General features: G+C 39.5%; 1 protein-coding gene across 1 annotated transcript in view; it reads right to left on the bottom strand.

Annotated features, from left to right (window-relative positions):
* Positions 1-20,009, bottom strand: part of LOC149787361 (b(0,+)-type amino acid transporter 1-like) — a 54,797-nt gene extending 34,788 nt beyond the window's left edge. The window contains exons 1-5 of the mRNA XM_089976092.1: positions 19,838-20,009; positions 17,751-17,852; positions 12,887-13,150; positions 12,004-12,129; positions 10,357-10,456 (exon numbers count right to left, since the gene is read on the bottom strand). Coding sequence (XP_089832218.1) covers positions 10,357-10,456; positions 12,004-12,129; positions 12,887-13,150; positions 17,751-17,852; positions 19,838-20,009 — 764 coding nt within the window. The remainder of the gene's footprint in view (positions 1-10,356; positions 10,457-12,003; positions 12,130-12,886; positions 13,151-17,750; positions 17,853-19,837) is intronic.
* Between the last annotated feature and the right edge of the window lie 295 nt (positions 20,010-20,304).

Below are 20,304 nucleotides of genomic sequence, written 5' to 3'. Positions count from 1 at the left end.
GTCTTGGGAACCATGTTGGGAGGACTGGTGGGAGCAAGATAAAAAGGCCTCGGAAGTTCCAAGATCTCAGAATCGACCCCTGACAACCCCATGGAAGGACGAAAACTAGCTTTAGTACCTTACAAACGATGGATGGAATACCATCGGTGGCAAGAACAACACACCCCGCATTTACCTCCCAATCCCCATTTGAGCGAGATGTCCCAGTTACAACACGAATTGCAGTCCTTGATGGATCGCCAAGATTTGTCCGAAACAGAAAAATCGCAAAAGTACGGTCAACTCTTGCAACGACTGCAACTCTTTCACCAGAAAGCTTTAGACGAAACAGCTCTACCCACTCTGAAAGATTTTAAGACCTTGATGAAAAGTCCAGCACCATCACCAGTACCAGTACCAGTACCAGTACCACCAGTACCCGTGACCAAGACAGAAATAGGAGAAGAAGAGGAAGGGTTTCAAACTCCACCAGAAAAAGTACGCAAGTTAACAACACCACCTACCTCCAGAATTGGATGGATTAAAAAGATGATGGCCACCCCTTCTTCCTCACAAGAGAAAAAGAAAGTGAAGACAGAAGTGAAGACAGAAGTGAAACAAGAACCGATATCCCCCGCTCAGACATCCTTCTCCTCTTCGACACCTATTGCTGGCCGCACACGCAAAGCATTACAATCCAAGAAAATACCCCAAGAGAAAAAGAGTAGCATCCTCCAAGAGTGGGTGTCTTATTAACACACCAACCAACACAAAAAAAAATGGAAAAAGTCTTAGCCAGCATTTACTACGATCCCTCCCATCCTGCAGGTTACGCAGGAGTTCAAAAATTGTATCGTGCTGCCAAAACGCGACTGAAAAGTCTCCGTTTACCTCAAGTGCAACGATGGTTACAAGAACAAGCTACCTACACTTTACACAAACCCATTCGACGCAAGTTTGCCAGAAGTCGCACCCGAGTGGAAGGCATCGATCATCAATGGCAAGCCGATTTAGCCGATGTCTCTCATTTGGCCAGCTACAATCGTGGCTACAAATATTTGTTTTGTGTCATCGACGTCTTCTCCAAATTTGCCTGGGTCGTGCCCTTGACTTCCAAATCGAGCAGCGAGTTAGTGCGAGACCTGCAACGGGTGTTGAAACAAAGCGGTCGTCACCCTCTTCGATGCCAAACGGACAAAGGCACCGAATTTCTGAACCAAGCTTTCCAAAAAGAATTAAAGAAACGTGACATTCATTTTTTTACCACCGAGAATCCCGAAACCAAAGCCAGCATCGTGGAACGTTTTCAACGCACTTTGAAAGAACGCATGTGGAAATATTTTACGCATCACCACACTCTGAAGTACATCGACATCTTACCGCACCTGGTGCAAGCGTACAACCAATCTTACCATCGAAGCATCGGACGTGCCCCGCAAGACGTGACTCCCGACAACGAAGTGCTGGTGTTTGAGCGCCTGTTTGGTACGTCCCCGACGAGGGCTGTCCCCAAGAAAAGTGGAGAGTTGGCCGTAGGAGATTGGGTGCGCATTGGCAAAACCAAACGCACTTTCGACAAAGGTTACTTACCTAACTGGACGACCGAATTGTTTCGCGTCACTGGACGAGTGCATGGCCGTCATCCTGCCGTCTATAAATTGGAAGACATGAACGGAGAAGTGCTCAAAGGAACGTTCTATTTGCCCGAGTTACAACGTGTCACCAAAAAAGAAGACGACGTGTACGACATCGAAAGCATTCTCGAACGCAGAACCCGTAAAGTGGGCAAACGACGTGTCAAAGAAGTCAAAGTACGTTGGAAAGGATATCCACCCAGTTTCGATTCTTGGATCGACGCTTCGCAAGTCATCGACTATAAAAAGAAGTGACCATCATGCCCTTTCACACAGCAGACGCAGCTACGTCGACCACTCCTCCTTCACCTAGTTCTTCTGTGCAAGATTTACAAAAACAACCCTTGTGGGTGTGGTGTGGAGAACGTGTGCCTAAAACGCAAATCGTCTTTTTCTGCCAAATCTTCGTGGTGTATTGTGTCATCGGGGCAGCCATTGCCAATTTGAGTTTGCAACAAGGAGACAAACAATTGTGGACCATTTTATTGAGCAGTTGCATCGGTTACCTGCTTCCTAATCCCTCCCTGAAATTCACCTCGAACGGGAACCCCGGGAACCTTGTGTCCAGTGCCAGTGCCAGTCACCACTTCAATCACATCCAGAACCCCATTTTGGGCGGAGACACGCCTCTGACATCCACTAACCCCTCGGACAGCCACAGAACTCTGGAATTATGAGTCACCAAAACCAATTTTACTTAACCTTACCCAGTGACAGTTCCATCGAGGTGTTTCCCAAGAACACGTTGTGCTGTTACACGGCCAAATTACCTCAAGCCATCCAGTTAGATCACGAAGCCCATTGGAAAGTGGCTTTAGTAGAAATGATTCACCCGACCCAAGTCCTCAATGTCCTTCCCAATCAAAATTTTTTTGATGTGGAAGTTCATGACGAGCAAATGCAACAGTGGATGGATAGCAATGTCAAATATGACAAGAAAACCCGTACACAAAAGTACACCACCTATCACTTGTTCATTCCCCCAGGCTATTATTTTAGTGGTCAACATTTGGTCAGCACCATAACCTCCATGTTTAATGTCGTGTTTCTGAAAGCTTTGGAGCATGTCAACAAAAATGTCACCATGGAGTACCACAAAGCAGCTCGTCGCTTCTTGATGAAATTTGAACAGAGTAAAATCCTGTCCATTTTATTTTGTCCTGAATTGTATGACATGTTGGGCGGAGACATGGACATGAGAAAGACCATGATCAAGAAAAACGAATTACCCATCGTTTACGACAACGAGTCTTTTAGCAAGTTATTTCGTGCCCCGGTAGAACTGAACCAAGGACTGAATTTGATGTTCGTGTATTCCGATGTGGTGGAGTACAACGTGGTGGGACACACCTCCGTACCGTTACTGCGTGTCATTCCTTTCAAAGTGGATTCTGCCACGAACACTGACGAGGAAGGTGGAAACACTTACCACGTCCACCGCGAATTTGTCCATCCTCACTATTTGCCTGTCAGTAAGTCGTATTTGGACACGGTCAACATTGCTATAAAAGGAGATCTGGGACAAAATATTTCATTCACCAAAGGAAAAGTCACGGTGAAACTCCATTTTCGAAAACGGTTCTCTCACGACTCTTAAGTCATGTATCCAGTGTACCGAGGGGTTGCTCGACAGCGAGGACACGGCTTAGGAGACATGTTAAAATCGGCCTTTCGTTCGGTGGCCCCGGTGTTGAAACCGATGGTGACACGCGGATTGCACGCCTTGAAAGATGCGGCACTGACGCAAGGCAAAGAATTTCTCCAAAATGTCATCATCGACAAACAAAACCCTAAAGAAGTCTTCATGAGGGCAGGCAAAAATGTCTTGCTGCAAACGGGAAAAGACATTTTAGGCCAACGAGAAACACCTATAAATGCCCTGCACGCTACCGAGTCAGGCATTCAGCAAGGACAAGGCAGAAAGAGACGACGAAGAAAACACCCTTTCACCAGACTTCAAGCGAGAAAGGCCAAGAAAAGAAGAACCGTTCGAGACTTAGACGTTTTCGATTATTGAGAAAAGAGACAAAAAAAATGATGCACCGAGAATCTTGCGCTTGTTCCAAGACGGAACTGGATCTGTTTGCCATGCCCCCCACGATGATGACGATGCAAGAATCCCAGTGGGTGGAATTTCACCCCGTCTCCTCACTGACCGATTCCGCTCCCATCGAGTTTGAAATCAAAGGACAGCCCGAAGATTACATCGATCTGAATAGCAGTTACTTGTACCTGAAAGTCAAAATTCTAGATAAGACTGGAGGTGCTATAGACGATGAAGCAGTAGCTCCCGTCAACAATTTCATGCATTCCTTGTTCAGTGGAGTGGACTTGTACTTGAATAACAAACTGGTCAGTAGCAGCATGGATACTTACCCTTATCGTGCCTACCTGGAAAATCTCTTGACGTACGGAATAGATGCCAAGAACACTCATCTCAATGCCTGTCTGGTATGGGAAGCTGACGAACCTACCAAGTTTGAAATATTGGAAACTGATGAAAAGAAAGACAACAATGATGGATTTGTAGAACGAAGAAAGAGAATCACGGGAGCCGACACAAGTTTAGAACTGATGGATCGTTTGCATTTGGACATGTGGTTGCAAGAAAAGTATTTGCTGAACGGGGTGGATGTCCGCCTGAGACTGAATCGTAGCAGTGCCGCTTTCCATTTGATGGCTGATAGTGACGGTTACAAAACCAAAATCCTAGAAGCCAGACTCTACGTACGCCGTGTGGAAGTGTTACCTAAAGTGGGAAACGACATCAGTCAGACGTTGAGCAGAACGACTGCCAAGTATCCCATACGACGCGTGGAAGTGAAAACCTTCACCATTCCCAAGGGACAGCAATCCATGATCGAAGATCATCTGTTCCAAGGACAGTTACCCAAACGTTTGATCGTTGGTATCGTCGAGAATACAGCCTTCAACGGAGCTGCCGAAAAAAATCCTTTCTACTTTCAACAATTTGGCGTGTCCAAAATCGAAGTCAGTCGCGATGGCAAGACCTTGTGTACCCGACCTTTCGAACCTGACTTTACCAAGAAGAATTACTTGAGATCGTACTTGTCCCTGTACGAAGGCACCGGACAGTTAGGAACCAATACCAGTCACGGTATTACGTACGAGGATTATGCAGGAGGCTACGCTTTGTGGGCTTTCGATTTCACTCCAGACCAAGGCAGCGACGAGGGACATTTCCACCCTATAAAATCCGGCCAGATTCGTGTGGAAATTCAGTTTAAAGACCGAGACCCTGATGAAACGGTGAACGTCATCCTGTATGCAGAATTCGATAATACCATAGAAATCAACAGTTTGAGAGAAGTCATCCTAGATTACTAGAAACCATGGAAGACTGTTATCCCTCTTTACCTAGTTGAGAAACGTTTAGTGTTGGATTATTGTTAAAAAATGTTAGAGTTCTTGTTGTTTAGTGTTAAGTGATTTTTGAATAAAAAAATGTTGTGTTTTGAAAAAAATTGTTTGATGTTATATTGTTGGATTATTGTTAAAAATGTTAGAGTTGTTGTTTAGTGTTAAGTGATTTTTGAATAAAAAATGTTGTGTTTTGAAAAAAATGCCTTTGTTTTTTGTTTAGCTATAAGAATGTTGGATTGATGCTCTTTCATTTCTTACTATCCCTCTCATGACACTCACTAAACGTTGCGACTCAAAAACCGTATGGGGGATGTTTTCCTTCACGTCCGCACTTTGACTTTAAGAACCGGGTTGTTTCCAGTCTAACCATCCATTGTCGACTCATCCTCCTAAGAAGATGTGCTCCAAACTAGCTAAACTCAACGAAGCCTACGTAAATTTGCATAGGGTCAGACACAGTCTGATACCGAAGCCAGAAGAAATAGAGAATGTGAGAATGTTAAAAATCACTGAAGACCTGATAGAAGAGCTCTTCAGAGAAGAAATGAACAGGGAAAAAGAAGAATGGACAGAGAAGTACAGACTTCAGAGACAGCAGCAACAACAACAACAACAAGAGCAGCAGCAGCAGCAACCTGAACCTGACAGAGGCTTTGTCGATTGCCGTATCGACACCAAAGAGTTCTTCTTTTCTTTCCGAAGAAGCAGACCTATCGCCAGAAAGTCTATCCTCAGAGGACATCGCATTCTTAGAAACTAAAAAAAGAATGCCATAGCAAACAAAAATAAAAAAAAACAGCCCTTTTCAGGGCTACCCCAATACTCTAGAAAAGAAATAACGATCGATTTGCCAATGTGTGTAGGTAGAATAGTGTGAAAATAGACACTAACTCTTTTTTAAAAAATGTGAGGGTATGTGTTTGTGTGTTAGTAAGTGCTTAAGTAAGTTGGTATGAATAGTAGATTAAAATCATGGTTTTTTTTTTTTTTTTTGGTGTTTGAGGTGTATATTTGGAGTTAGATTGGATTGCTTTGCGTATGTGGATAGTCTAATGAAGTGATTTATAAAAAATTTTAAAATAGTGATGGGTAGCATAAAAAAGTGAGTGAGTGTTTCTTTTAGGTCCGCGCGTTGTTGTTTTTGGTCATGATGTAGGTAACATCAATTTTATGTTTTTTAGGGGGATGTTTTCCTTCACGTCCGCGCTTTCACTATAAATTGAAACTCGCTGGGCAGTCTAGCTACCCTTGTTGATTGATCAACACCAAAAATGAACACGAGACTGTCTAAACTGTTGGAACTTCATGTGCATCTGGAATATGCCAGGCGCCTGTTGAATGAACTGGCCGCGGAAGCCATTGTGGAGGAGGGAAGGATAAGAGATGAGGAGGAAAGAAGAAAAAAAGAAGAGGAGGAGAGAAGATATAAAGAAGAAGAAGAGGAAAGAAGATACAAAGAGGAGGAGAGAAGAAAAAAAGAAGAGGAGGAGGAGGAGAAGGAAAAGAAGAGAAGAAGAATAAATTTCAGAATCCCAGAGAGCGAAAATTGGGATTCTGAAGCGACATATCCTGCCTCTGCTCTCTCCCCCAAAAAAGTAAAAAGTAACTGGGGGATAAGATGTGTATGTGGCGCCAGGCCTGGAAGGTGCCACCATTAACCAGGTGTCCATGAAGTTCAAAAAAAACCAGCCCTTTTCAGGGCTACCCAATACTCTAGAAAAGAAATAACGATCGATTTGCCAATGTGTAGGTAGAGTAGTGTGAATATAAACACTAACTCTTTTCTAAGATAGTGTGAGGGTATGTGTTTGTGTGTTGGTGCTTGTAAGAGCTCAGGTATGTTTGTGTGAATAGTAGATTATGGGTTTCTTTATTGTTTCTTAGCGTATGTGGAGAGTATAGTTTGGGTTTTGTAAGCGCTCACGTACTATTGTGAGGATAGTAGATTATGGATTTTGTTTATTGTTTCTTAGCGTATGTGTTTGTGTGTTTGTGTTTGTGTGTTTGTGTTTGTACCCGCTCACGTACGATTGTGTGGATAGTAGATTATGGATTTGTTTATTGTTTCTTAGCGTATGTGGAGAGTATAGTTTGGGTTTTATTATATGAAATGAAAAAGTAGGGGATGTTTTCCTTCACGTCCGCGCGTTGTTTGGTCATGATCTAGGTAAGATCAATTTTACGTTTTAGGGGGATGTTTTCCTTCACGTACGCGCTTTAAGTATAAGAACCCACAGTATTCGTCGTTCAAACCATTCTGCAAAGAATAAAAAAAGAAGATGGCTTCTAACCAAATGGACAAAATACAAACATTACAAGACGTTTTAGACAACTTAGGAATGATGGAGCAGATGTTGATAAGACTGGTTGAAGACCATTATTCCTATAGTCCCCATCGTGTAAAGATGGAAATTAATAACTTAAAAAAGGTAAAGGACAAGATTAGTGGTGTCATGAAAGAGATAAAGGAGGAGAAGGAGGATGAAGAGGAAAGAATAAGAATAAGCAAATGGAACGAAAAGATTGAAAATGAGAAGAGGAAGAAAGAAGAGGAGGAAGAGAAGAAGAAAGAAGAGCAGGAGAAAAAGAAAGAGAAGAAGAGAAAGAGTGTTGGAGATAAAATAAGAACTTGGTGGAGAAAAAGAAGAAATTAGAAGCAGAAGAAGAAGAAGAAAACCCAAAGGCCCTTTTCAGGGCCAGCCATATTTCTCGAAAAGAGATAGCCTTTCCATTGCCTACCCCTTTTTTTAAATTTAAATTTAAATTTAAATTTAAAAAAAAATCCCAAAAGCCCAAACTCTATTCCCCATGTTAATTTCCCCTTGTCGCTAGACAGACCCACCCTGTTTAAATTCCTTTGACGCTATACAGTCCCCTATTCCCATGTTAATTTCCCCTTGTCGCTAGACAGACCCACACTATAGTTCCATGTTAAATTCCCCTTGTCGCTAGAGTGACCCACGATTTATTCCCATGTTAATTTCCCTTGTCGCTAATCTGACCCACGATTTTTCTCCATGTTAAATTTCCCTTGTCGCTAATCTGTCCCAGGGGGGTCTGTAATGCTAATTCCCATTGTCGCTAATGTATCCCCCTTTACTACTTGTGTGTATCATATGACTGCAACATGATACCAGTGTGGCATTTCATTAAAATATGATACCAGTGTGTGTCATATGATTGGAATATGATACTAGTGTGCATCATATGATTGCAATATGATACCAATATGTGTCATTTCATTAAAATATGATACCAGTGTGTCATATGATTGCAATATGATACCAGTGTGTTATCTCTGTAAAATGTGATACCAGTGTGTGTCATATGATTGCAATATGATACCAGTGTGTGTCATATGATTGTAATATGATACCAGTGTGTGTCATTTCATTAAAATATGATACCAGTGTGTCATATGATTGAAATATGATACCAGTGTGTCATTTCATTGAAATATGATATCAGCGTGTGTCATATGATTGTAATATGATACCAGTGTGTCATATGATTGTAATATGATACCAGCGTATGTCATATGATTGAAATTTTGATACCAGTGTGTGACATTTTATTGCAATATGATACCAGTGTGTGTCGTTTAATTGAAATATGATACAAGTGTGGTTCGTTTAATTGAAATATGATACCAGTGTGGTTCGTTTAATTGAAATATGATAGCAGTGTGGTTCGTTTAATTTAAATATGATACCAGTGTGTGCCATATCATTGCAATATGATACCAGTGTGACGTTTAATTGAAATATGATACCAGTGTGTGTCATTTCCAAATAATATAATACAAGAGTGTAGTTTCAATAAAACTGGTAACCAGTGTGTGACATGTCAATAAAGTTGACAACCAGTGTGCGTCGTTGCATTACGTTGTTGATGGAGAAATCCCTGTTATATAAATATCAACATACGATAAGCATTACCAAAAAGAATTCATATGCTGAAATAGTCTATAAACTTTATACAAAATATTTTGAAAAAGAAAAAGAAAATAGAATTAGAGTTATAAAAATTGAGTTGTCTGTTGCCGAATCAAACAGCAATGATTCAGCAACTAACATTTTATATGTTAAACTTAAAAAATACAACTCTTAAATGCCTATGGTCTGTACGAATGTATGATAGTAATGAATGGTGTGGATTAGTTGTTCGGAATTTAGTAGCCGTAATAGCTCATTTGTCAGAGCACCATGGGATTAAAAACCTAGGAGACCGAGTTTGAGCTTGAAATTTTGTGTTAAACAGTCAAAGATGATTGTGTATTTAAAAGGTCGTATGTGATTAACTGATAGTGAAAATTCATTTTTAAACGCAGGATCAGACTTCTTGATTTCCTGGCAGGGTGGTTCTTTCATTGAAATTATACGGTATCCATGCCTTCGCCGTATTCTTGAAGATATTAAATAGTGTACATGGAGTCACTAGTATAGTATTATTGTAGCTATTAGACAATATCCATGGGTTCACAAGCCTTCTTGAAGATAGTAGACAGTGTTCATGGGTTTTCCAGTCTTCTTGAAAATATTAGACAGCGTCCATAGGTTCCCCCGTCTTCTTTATAGATATCAATAGATGACTGGTTAACTGGCACTTCTCTGCAACATTGTTTCATTCTCAGACATTCATTCTCTTTTCGTAAGCACGCATATATCGACTGCAAGAACAAACTTAAAGACCTAATAAATTTTCCTACCTTAAATATTCTCAGCATGTTTTTTTTTAATGTTTTCTAATTTCATGGTGTTTGTTTTTGTAATCATATCATTATATGTTTTTTTTTAACCTTATAGGTGTTGTCTAATGTTGTAAAGCGCTTAGAGCTTCTAAAGATTGGGCGCTATACAAAGTCCTCATTATTATTATTATTATTATTATTATTGTTATTATTATTATATAATACTAGTTTCATCAAGTTTTATAAACATTGAAGTAAACCACTCTTTACATACTTTAAAACACGATACTTTTCTGTGAGTCATCAAGCTTTCTCCTGTAATGTCATCCTAGCAATTCCTATTAGAGTCTCTTATTGTTCTAAAACATTTAAAGGCGTTTCATTTATTACCTTTCTATTTTATTGTTTGTACCTTTCATAGAATTTTAGCATCGTTTTTCTTGACTTTTATCGTTTAGTATTTTATGTTTATTAGAAGGTTTTAATTTCCAGGAGTTTTTGTGTATGCAATTATATATATATGCCACTGATCAGTTAGCGCTGATTACAGTTCGAAATGAAGATTGATGGATTCCTTCACATCGAAAACAGATTTTAACTGACTTGTCTTGATTTGGTACGTCTTAATCTCAGCCTATAACTGACTGTAAGTATTTACCAGCTGCTTACCAACCATCGTAGGCCCAAAGTCCGTTGTAAAAGGAAAATGCCAAGATAGCTGGATCCCTCTGGGTGTCTTTGAAACCTTCCAGCATTGTCTCGGTGTTTCCTGAAAGTATTCTAAAATATATCAGACCAGAGTTTTAAAATAAAAAAGACATTCTTTTTATTGATTTGGCCTTAAATGCAGAATTGACCTAACTAAGATCAACAAAAAGTGAATTGGTTACATTGTAAGCGCGTTGAAAATGTATTGAGAAGCAGTGAAGTCAATGCCACATTCTTCTTTGCAAATATAGTGATATTAATCACCTATTGCTAGCAAATGGCACAATGTACAACATATTTTTCGTTATAGGAAACACTAACCCATCTTCCAGTTTATACAAAAAACGTACGATTTGCAGCTTTGAACTTAATTAAGTCCGTAGGCATATTTTTTGATAATGAAAAACGGATCTTTTCTAAATTCAAAACTAGTTTTAAATAAAATGTAATTAAGTTCTATAAATGACATATGGACTTTTGCTGCCTAAATGTATTGACCGTTTAGTCGTAGTTCTGCATATGTTGTTAACCATTTAACTGATACAAAACTTTGATCGTTCACGTGTAAATAAAATCCAACATCACCTAATACAGAGTTTATTTCTAGTATCAATTTATTGTCATAGGAATTATCAGAAAAATGTTTTCATAAGAGAGAATACACAAAATTAAGACTTTTTGCTAAATGACTTCTAATTAATCTAGCCCAATCGTTTATCATGCCAGTTTGAATGCTAATAATTAAGAGAAACCGATCAATGTCACCGTATTCCATATAAAGAGATTACATTATGGACACAACTGATTATTCTACTCAGGAAAAATGAGTTTTCTTTCCAACTATACCAGATCTTACAAATCCCCAATTTCACAAGTATATGTTACAATCGTTACAATGGTCATCAAATATAGTTTGCTTACAGTCAATAGGCAAATCTAAATTGTATGTACGCTTTAAAGTAAATACTTACCTTTATTACATATGGACACTAGATTATTCAAGCCACTGGAGAACTTTCTATGTTTGTAAAGTATAAGGTCCATGTATTTGTATTTATCTATCATATTAATATAGATATTTCTCATATTAAATTTTCATGTGTGACATGTTTTGATTCAAATACAATTTTTTTCTTTTCTCTGTATTGATTATAAGTTTCCACTTATCGCAGTATTTACTGAACATATTGAGTGTTTGTTGCATGTCAGAGTGATTATCTGCGACTAGTTTAGTGTCATCAGCATACAAAAACAACCCAACACTTAACACATTTACAAAAATCAATATGTTTGGAGGGTCCAGCACTCTACACCCATGTACTACTGGAAACGATTATGGGTCGTTTAGAAATAAGGAAAACCACAATGGAGACAACTTTTCCCCTTGTTTTACGCACGGAAAAAGAAGAAAAACAACAAAAATTGCGTTTGAAGTGTTGCGTGGCTCTTGCTGCTTACGATAAATCCAGCTCAAACAATTGACCAACGCCTGCATAAGGTTGTGAAATAAAGCAGAGCATTATTCCTTTGGACATTTTGATGACGTAAGGCTACACGAATGTAAAAATTTGTCCTGGAGTCTACGACACAGAGTGTTATATTCTGTACCTTTGGCGAGGCTGTAGATTCCACCGACAGCGATGATTGCCGCAGCGATCAGTTTTGTGGCGGTGAAAAAGTTTTGGATCCTGTATGAAAATTTGACGCTGAAGCAGTTCACAAAGGTGATAAATACTGAAATACAAATGCAGAAGAAACACATTTATCCGAAATACTCGGGGTGGCAAAGAACACTCGAATGAACGGAAGTTAGGGTAAGCGAGTTTGTCTTATCTGAAATACGTACGTTTTGGGGATGTGCATGCGGTTTGGAACAGTTGATAATGCGGTTGAATGAGGTTTTACTGTATTCAAACAAAAGATTTTTTGATTGATTGGTGTTAAACGACAAATCAATACATGAAAGGTTATATCGTAAAGTGTGGCAATAAGAATAAAGTGCCTGCACAGAGATATGGAGGTCGTCATGGGGTGGTCTGGACAGGATTCGATAAGCTCATCTGCCCTTCTATTCACGAGCTAGCACGCTAATCATCAAGCCACCGATGAGTATCTCGAGTGAATATCTCTTGTATGAATGTGGACTTCAAGAGGTGTTCGTTTTCAATTTTTACAGTGCTCTCCCTTGGCGTGCAATATTAAAAGCAGTATAAGAAGCCAATTCAAGGTCACTGAAGTTCATTTTCATGCTCAAATCAAATCGATAAGCAAAACTGGTAAATCGCTCTATGCAAAGGATGGACTCTTCAAAAAACCATATTGAGTACTCGTATATGAAAACAATGTGATTGTTTTATAAATAAATAACCAAGAATATCAATTGTGTTGCACAAAAATAGGTGCACACCCTTTGGTTTGAGACGTGTTATTTGAACTGCTCGGTACTTTTGTTAATAACGTAAAGTAATATGGAGAAAAATGCAATACTTACACATGACTACAATGGCGATAACTTTCTTGGCCGTAGGAGGAGCTTCACAGGAGCGAAAGAAAGGCTCTAATGCATAAGTACCAAGACTTAGCACCATGATGGCAAACATAGACGGACGTATGATCAGTATTCCTAACCAATCATACAGAAAGGCGGGAATTGGTCCAATGAATCTGCCATAGCGTCCGAATGTATGCATTAAATACGCATGCTCACCGCCTGATTTAGGAATGGCAGTTCCAAGCTCGGCATAGCAGAGTGCACCTACAACAGATTATTAAGTCAAGCTGCAGATGGTTCTTTGAAGTGTAAACCTTGAATATATACGGCTAAGTTTATATTTAAGTCATATTCATCGACACGTACAATCAATTTTTCTTAGTTAACAGCATCTGTTAGGAGCAAATATTGAACTCTTCAGCTAATAATTTAATCACTAAAGTAGTGTTGTCGAGACTTAAAGGTGGGTCATATCATGATCCACAATGGCAGGTTAAGCCTGATCCAAAATGGCAGGTTAAGTCTGACCCACAATGACAGATTAAGCCTGACCCACAATGGCAAGTTAAGTCTGCTCCAAAATGGCACCTTAAGTGTGATCCACAACGGCTGGTTAAGTCTGACCCCCAATGAGAGGTTAAATCTGATCCACAATGACAGGTTAAGTCTGATCTACAATGACAGGTTAAGTCTGACCCACAATGGCAGGTTAAGCCCGACCCACAATGGGAAGTTAAGCCGGACCTACAATGACAGGTTAAGTCTGGTCCACAATGACAGGTTAAATCCGACCCACAATGACAGGTTATGTCTGACTGACAATGGCAGGTTAAGCCTGATCCACAAAGGCAGGTCAAGTCTCATTCACAATGGCACCTTAAGTTTGACTCACATTGGCAGGTTAAGTCTGACTCACAATGGCACGTTAAGTCTGACCCACAATGGCAAGTTAAGCCTGACCAACAATGACAGGTTAAGTCTGATACACAGTGAGAGGATAAGTCTGATCGACAATGACAAAGTCTGACCCACAATGGCAGGTTAAGCCTGATCCACAATGGCAAGTTAAGTCTGACCCACAATGACAGGTTAAGTCTGATCCACAATGACAGGTTAAACCTGACCCACAATGGCAGGTTAAGCATGACCTAGAAAAGACAGGTTAAGTCTGATCCACAATGAGAGGTTAAGTCTGACCCACAATGAGAAGTTAAGTCTGATCCACAATGTCAGGTTAAGTCTGATCCACAGTGGCAGGTTAAGTATGACCCACAATGGTAGGTTAGTCCGATCCACAATGGCAGGTTACGTCTGACCCACAAGGGCAGGTTAAGCCTGACCTACAACGGCAGGTTAAATCTAAGTCTGACCCACAATGGCACGTTAAGCCTGACCTACAACGGCTGGTTAAGTCTGACTTGCAATGGCAGGTTAAGTCTGATCCACAATAGTACCGTAAGTCTGACTGACAATAGCAGGTTAAGTCTGACTGACAATGCCAGGTTAAGTATGGCCTACAACGGCAGGTTAAGTCTGACCCACAATGGCAGGTTAAGCCTGACCTATAACGGCAGGTCAAGTCTGATCCAAAATGTCACCTTAAGTCTGACCCACAAGGGCAGGTTAAGCCTGACCTACAACGGCAGGTCAAGTCTGATCCACAATGACAGGTTAAGTCTGACTCACAATGGTAGGTTAAACATGACCTACAATGACAGGTTAAGTCTGATCCACAATGACAGGTTAAGTCCGACCCACAATTGAAGGTTAAGTCTGATCAATAATGACACATTAAGCCTGACCCACAAGGGCACGTTAAGTCTGACCCACAATGACATGTTAGTCTGATCCACAATCGCATGTTAAGTTTGTCCCACAATGGCAGGTTACGCCTGACCTACAACGGCAGGATAAGTCTGATCCACAATGGCAGGTTAAGTTTGATCCACAATGGCACACTAGGTCCGACCCACAATGGCAGGTTAAGTTTGAATCACAATGGCAGGTTAAGCCTGACCCACAATGACAGGTTAAGTCTGATCCACAATGACAGGTTAAGTCTGACCCACAATGGCACGTTAAGCCTGACCTACAACGGCAGGTTAAGTCCAACTCACAATGGCAGGTTAAGTCTGACTCACAATGGCAGGTTAAGTCTGATCCATAAGGGCACCTTAAGTCTAACTCACAATGGCAAGTTAAGTCTGACTGACGATGGCAGTTTGAGCTGACCTACAACGGCAGGTTAAGTCTGATCCACAATGGCACCTTAATTCTGACCCACAATGGCAGTTTATGTCTGACTCACAATGGCAGGTTAAGTCTGATCAACAACGGCACGTTAAGTCTGATCCACAATGACAGGTTAAGTCTGACCCACAATGGCACGTTAAGCTTGACCTACAACGGCAGGTTAAGTCTGATCCACAATGACAGGTTAAGTCTGACCCACAATGTCAGCTTAAGTCTGATCCACAATGGCATGTTAAGTCTGATCCATAATGGTAGATTAAGTCCATGCTCTGTATGATGCAAATACATTGCAAGTTTCATCTAAATCATACAGTCTACAGTGTCTGAAAAGTTAATTTCCACGTAGAAATTTGACTGCAAGCGCAGACCGCATTCCCCTTACCGGTATAAAAGGGGACAAAATGCAACAAGGCTTAATGAAGACTTAGCTGCATTCTAGTAAAGTTGCTTCTTAATCGGATCTGATTGGATCTAAATTACTACCTGATCTCTTGATTGAGTGAAGCTTGAAACCTGGTTGATTATCTGTTTGAATTTACTGCACAGGTGGGCTAATTAGTAATTGCCTTACACAGCCGAGCACCAAGACCTCGACCAGAAGGTGTTAGTTTTTCCCCACCATGTTCCGGTTAGTTAAACGATATCAGCGAATGAGATACCACATATATTGTAGAATGGGTGAAAGAAATTGGTAAAGAAATCGAAGTCACTTAGCGCCCGATTTATATCTGCCAATACTTTTCGATTCACCCAGCCTACGATATAACCGGAACCGGAATCATTTAAACTATTATTGTGTAATTTACTGTGTTACTTCTTCCGACATTTATGCGACAAACTATCTTTTTTGATCTGGATCACATCTTCCTCAATCAACATTTTTCCCGGCCTCCAGGCTTCTTATTTTTGAAATTGTTGAGGCATCTTTGAGGATAAGATGTAACGAATCATTTTCAACTGCCCTCATAATCATTTTTATGTCTCATCCAAATGTCTCATAAACAAATCATTTGCACTTTACTGTCTCATCCAAATGTCCCATAAACACATCATCTGCACTTTACTGTCTCATCCAAATGTCCCATAAACACATCATCTGCACTTTACTGTTTCATCCAAATGTCCCATAAACACATCATCTGCACTTTACTGTCTCATCCAAATGTCCCATAAACACATCATCTGCACTTTACTGTCTCATCCAAATGTCCCATAAACACATCATCTGCACTTTACTGTCTCATCCAAATGTCTCATAAACACATCATTTGTACATGCAGGTAGAAAAATGCTATGAGAATAATATTCTGCATCATTTTGCCACAGACTTTAGACCATGTTGACGGCCTGGCGGTGAGTGAAGACATGATATAAATAATTCAAAGACTACCTGAGTACTAATGTGACTATCTTCATACTTAAGTACTAATGTGACTATCTTCATGCACTGAATTTCTTTACACTAACTAAAATTGTTCAGAAAATGAAGGAATAAACGAATATCAGTCAATCAATCGTTGCAATCGAATTTTCCTCGCTTGATGTACTTCTTTTCTTTATGCAATAAAATGTTTTCTGTTCAAATATAAGATAACACGATAAATACGTGCATTTTTACTGTCAAGTTTTATATTACTTGACAAATGAATCGATTTCGAAAATTCTTTTTCTCTCTCTCTCTCTCTCTCTTGGAAACAAGAGACAGCGTATGACGCCATTTTTCAATATTCCACTTTATCGCGCAGTCTTTGTGTACACTTGTAATGGTTACGATGGATTCAGGCAATTCGTAATAAGGGTAATGACAGGTACAATTTATGTTAACGTGCTGATTTAAAATCTGAGAGAAAGAGAGAGAGAGAGAGAGAGAGAGAGAGAGAGAGAGAGAGAGAGAGAGAAGTGTAACGTGACCCAAAATATAAATGTTTGAAATGATATTAGACAAGGGCATATATATGAAGAACGTTCAGCATATAAAGGACACACACACAAATGCACACACACACACACACGTTTCCAGTATTGTGAATCTTTAACCAACATTCCTGCCTAAAAATCATCATTTCTAGTTGCAAAGTCTTTATTTCATATTGATGACTATTAATAATTATATAATTTATTATTACAGAGATCTAAGAAAGATGATTTGCCATTTGTTGCTTGTCACACGAGAAAGATGATGAAAGATTATTTTTCATGGATATGTTTATAGAATATTTAAGCTCATTTGTACTTAGATTTCTCAATTTTAAATTCCAACTAGTGGTTAGAGCGTCCGACTCGGATGCGGGAGGTCGTGGGTTTGATTCCTGGCCGAATCATACCCTTAAGACTTACAAAAATGGTACTAACAGCTTCCTCGCTTGGCGTTCAACATTAAGAGGTTACTGTTAGGACTGGTCGGCCTCGTGTCAGGATAATGTGACTGGGTGGGACATTATGCTTCATGTGTGCGGCATGATGCCCCAGTGCTAGACATCCCTATAAACTGCCACATTGCAGACATCGTAGCGATATGACTGAAAAATTGTTAAAGCTACGTAAAAAATAGAAATCACAACATCACAACAACGTCAACCATGTTAATAGATTTGTAAATCAGAATGTTTACCCAGAGTAGCAAGGAGACCACAGGTTCCCCAGACCACAAAGCTCATTCCGACAGATCCGGACCCTGACAAAACACCTTTAGGAGACACAAATATGCCGGACCCTATGAAAATAAATATAAATAAATGCATATATGTTCTAAGGCAGATGCATTGTGGGATTTAACGCTGACTTGATCCTTGAAGAGAAACATAGAAGCTAATTAAAGAGGAACATATACATTTCACTACGACTACATGTATCTGATAATGATATACACGATACTTATTTGAAATTAGAAGACACGTCCCACTAAAAGCTATTAAATTGATCCATGATCAAAATTTGAAGATCTGGCCCACTTAAATCAATTAAAAGCAGAAGATGTACCATACTATTTAAATCGATCCAATATCAAATTAGTAGCTGTCCCTTATCATTGACGATTTAATACCTCACAGTAACGGAATTATTAACTTATTACTGTTAAAATTCTGCTTTAGTAAATTTTTGACTTAAAAGTTTTGTAGCGCGAAACTTTAGTATGTTAAAAGTTTCATATCCGTTTTATTTGTCTTCATTACTATGCTAAGTAACAATTAAACGAACCGTCTGTACATTCTAACGTTTCTTAATGTACACCCTTGTTTCCCTTGAAAGACGCTATAGTGCAACTCCCATCTATTATCCATAATGTGAAATTTAACAATTGTTATTTGTCCGAGCTACCTTGATCGCTTCTGAAATAGTGTAGTATTTAACTTTTAAAATATATATATTGCACAGAGTTGAATAAATGAATAGCTTAGGGTGTATTTTCTTGCGATGCCCATAGCTGAATCTTAGTCCCAAAGAAAGGGCTATGACATTGAAAAAGACGGGAAAAAAACTACCCCGTCAAAATATGTGCGACCAAAAAATGAAAGAGTATTTGAAAGCTCAAACCATTTGCACGGATTGAATGCGCTTTGTAATCACTTAAGGTTTTGAAAAAAATGAGGTTTGAATTACCAATGCAAATGCAGCTTTCAAAAATCTGAAAGTGAATCAAATCGTTCGTAATCGTTCATGCTCTTCATCCACACTACTCAGTCTCCAAAAGCGAAGATATAAGACTTAATCTGATTAGTTGATAAAATTAGCCATTATGGTAATAACATCGGTTACCAGAAGATGACCCCTATGCGGTCCCTGTCATATGTGTATGTGTAAAAGCTTGCCGGTAGCTTTATGTGGGAAGGTGGTTCTTTCCGGAATTTTTCCTGGTTCTTCCTCAACCAGATATACATGCATTTATCTTTTTAAAGGTGTAGATATAATTCAAATTTCTGAGTATGGCTATCATTTCTGGAGTGAAAATGTACGCTTTATATTGTAAACCAGCTCGAGATGATGCCACGGGGAGTTGCAATAGCAGCTGCAATTTGTCTACCCCTTTTGATCGTGTCACGGGGTGTTGCAATATCAACCCAAACTTTGTTTTCATCTTCTAAACCGTCTGTACGTAGGAAGGTATGGCTACGGTAGGTATCTCTGATTTCATTGAATGTACTTGACAAAGGAGAAGATTTATTGAGGACCTTTCGAATTCACAAAGGTCAATGTCTGCATCACTAAATGGCAATAATATGCATTAAAAGGCTTACCACCCACAACATAAATAATAATAATAATAATAATAATGATAATGATAATGATAATGATGATGATGATAAAAACTCAGATGTGTGTGTGTGTGTGTGTGTGTGTGTGTGTGTGTGTGTGTGATTTGGATTCTTAACGTAGCTTTGACAATTTTTCCAATCATATTGCTACGATGTCTGCAGTGTGGCAGTTTATAGTGATGTCTAGCACTGGGCCATCATGATGCAGACATGTAGCATGATGTCCCACCCAGTCACATTATCATGAAACCAGACCGACCAGTACCATTTTTATAAGTCTTTGGTATGACTCGGCCAGGGATCGAACGCACGACCTACCGCATCCGAGGCGGACGCGCTAACCACTAGGCCACCGGAGCGTCTAAAAAACGTAGATAAAATAGTTGCAACTTTTTAAAAACTACATAAGCCAACAACAGTGATGCAGCGAGGCTTATTTCTGTACCTATCATGGTTCCCACGATCATAGCCGTTCCGCTGATCAACCCCAAATTTTTCTTGAACTTGACATTTTCATTAGAGTGCTCCCAAAGAAGATGTCCATTGGACCCGATTGTGTCTTTCACATGGAGGAAATCATCATCAACTTTCGTGTTTCTCCTCTCTCCTAGTCCCATGCCTTCTTTCTGGAGACAATGAATTCCTAAATGACACGAAAAAAACGATGACAACAGTTGTGATGAAAAATGTACGGGGCAAATAACAAAAATTATTTAAGAAAAAGGAAAATAATTATATCAAAATGAATTGTCATTAGATTAGCAGATAGAGAACCCATATAATGCATCCTACCTTAGATTCCAGTCAACATTATGCATCCTACCTTAGATTCCAGTCAACATTATGCAGCCTACCTTAGATTCCAGTCAACATTATGCAGCCTACCTAAGATTCCAGTCAACATTATACAGC

The sequence above is a fragment of the Sinohyriopsis cumingii genome, chromosome 12 (genome assembly GCF_028554795.1).
Source record: "Sinohyriopsis cumingii isolate HCF-2022 chromosome 12, ASM2855479v2, whole genome shotgun sequence".
In the NCBI taxonomy this organism is placed as follows: domain Eukaryota; kingdom Metazoa; phylum Mollusca; class Bivalvia; order Unionida; family Unionidae; genus Sinohyriopsis; species Sinohyriopsis cumingii.
This window is presented reverse-complemented; position numbering and strand designations above follow the sequence as displayed.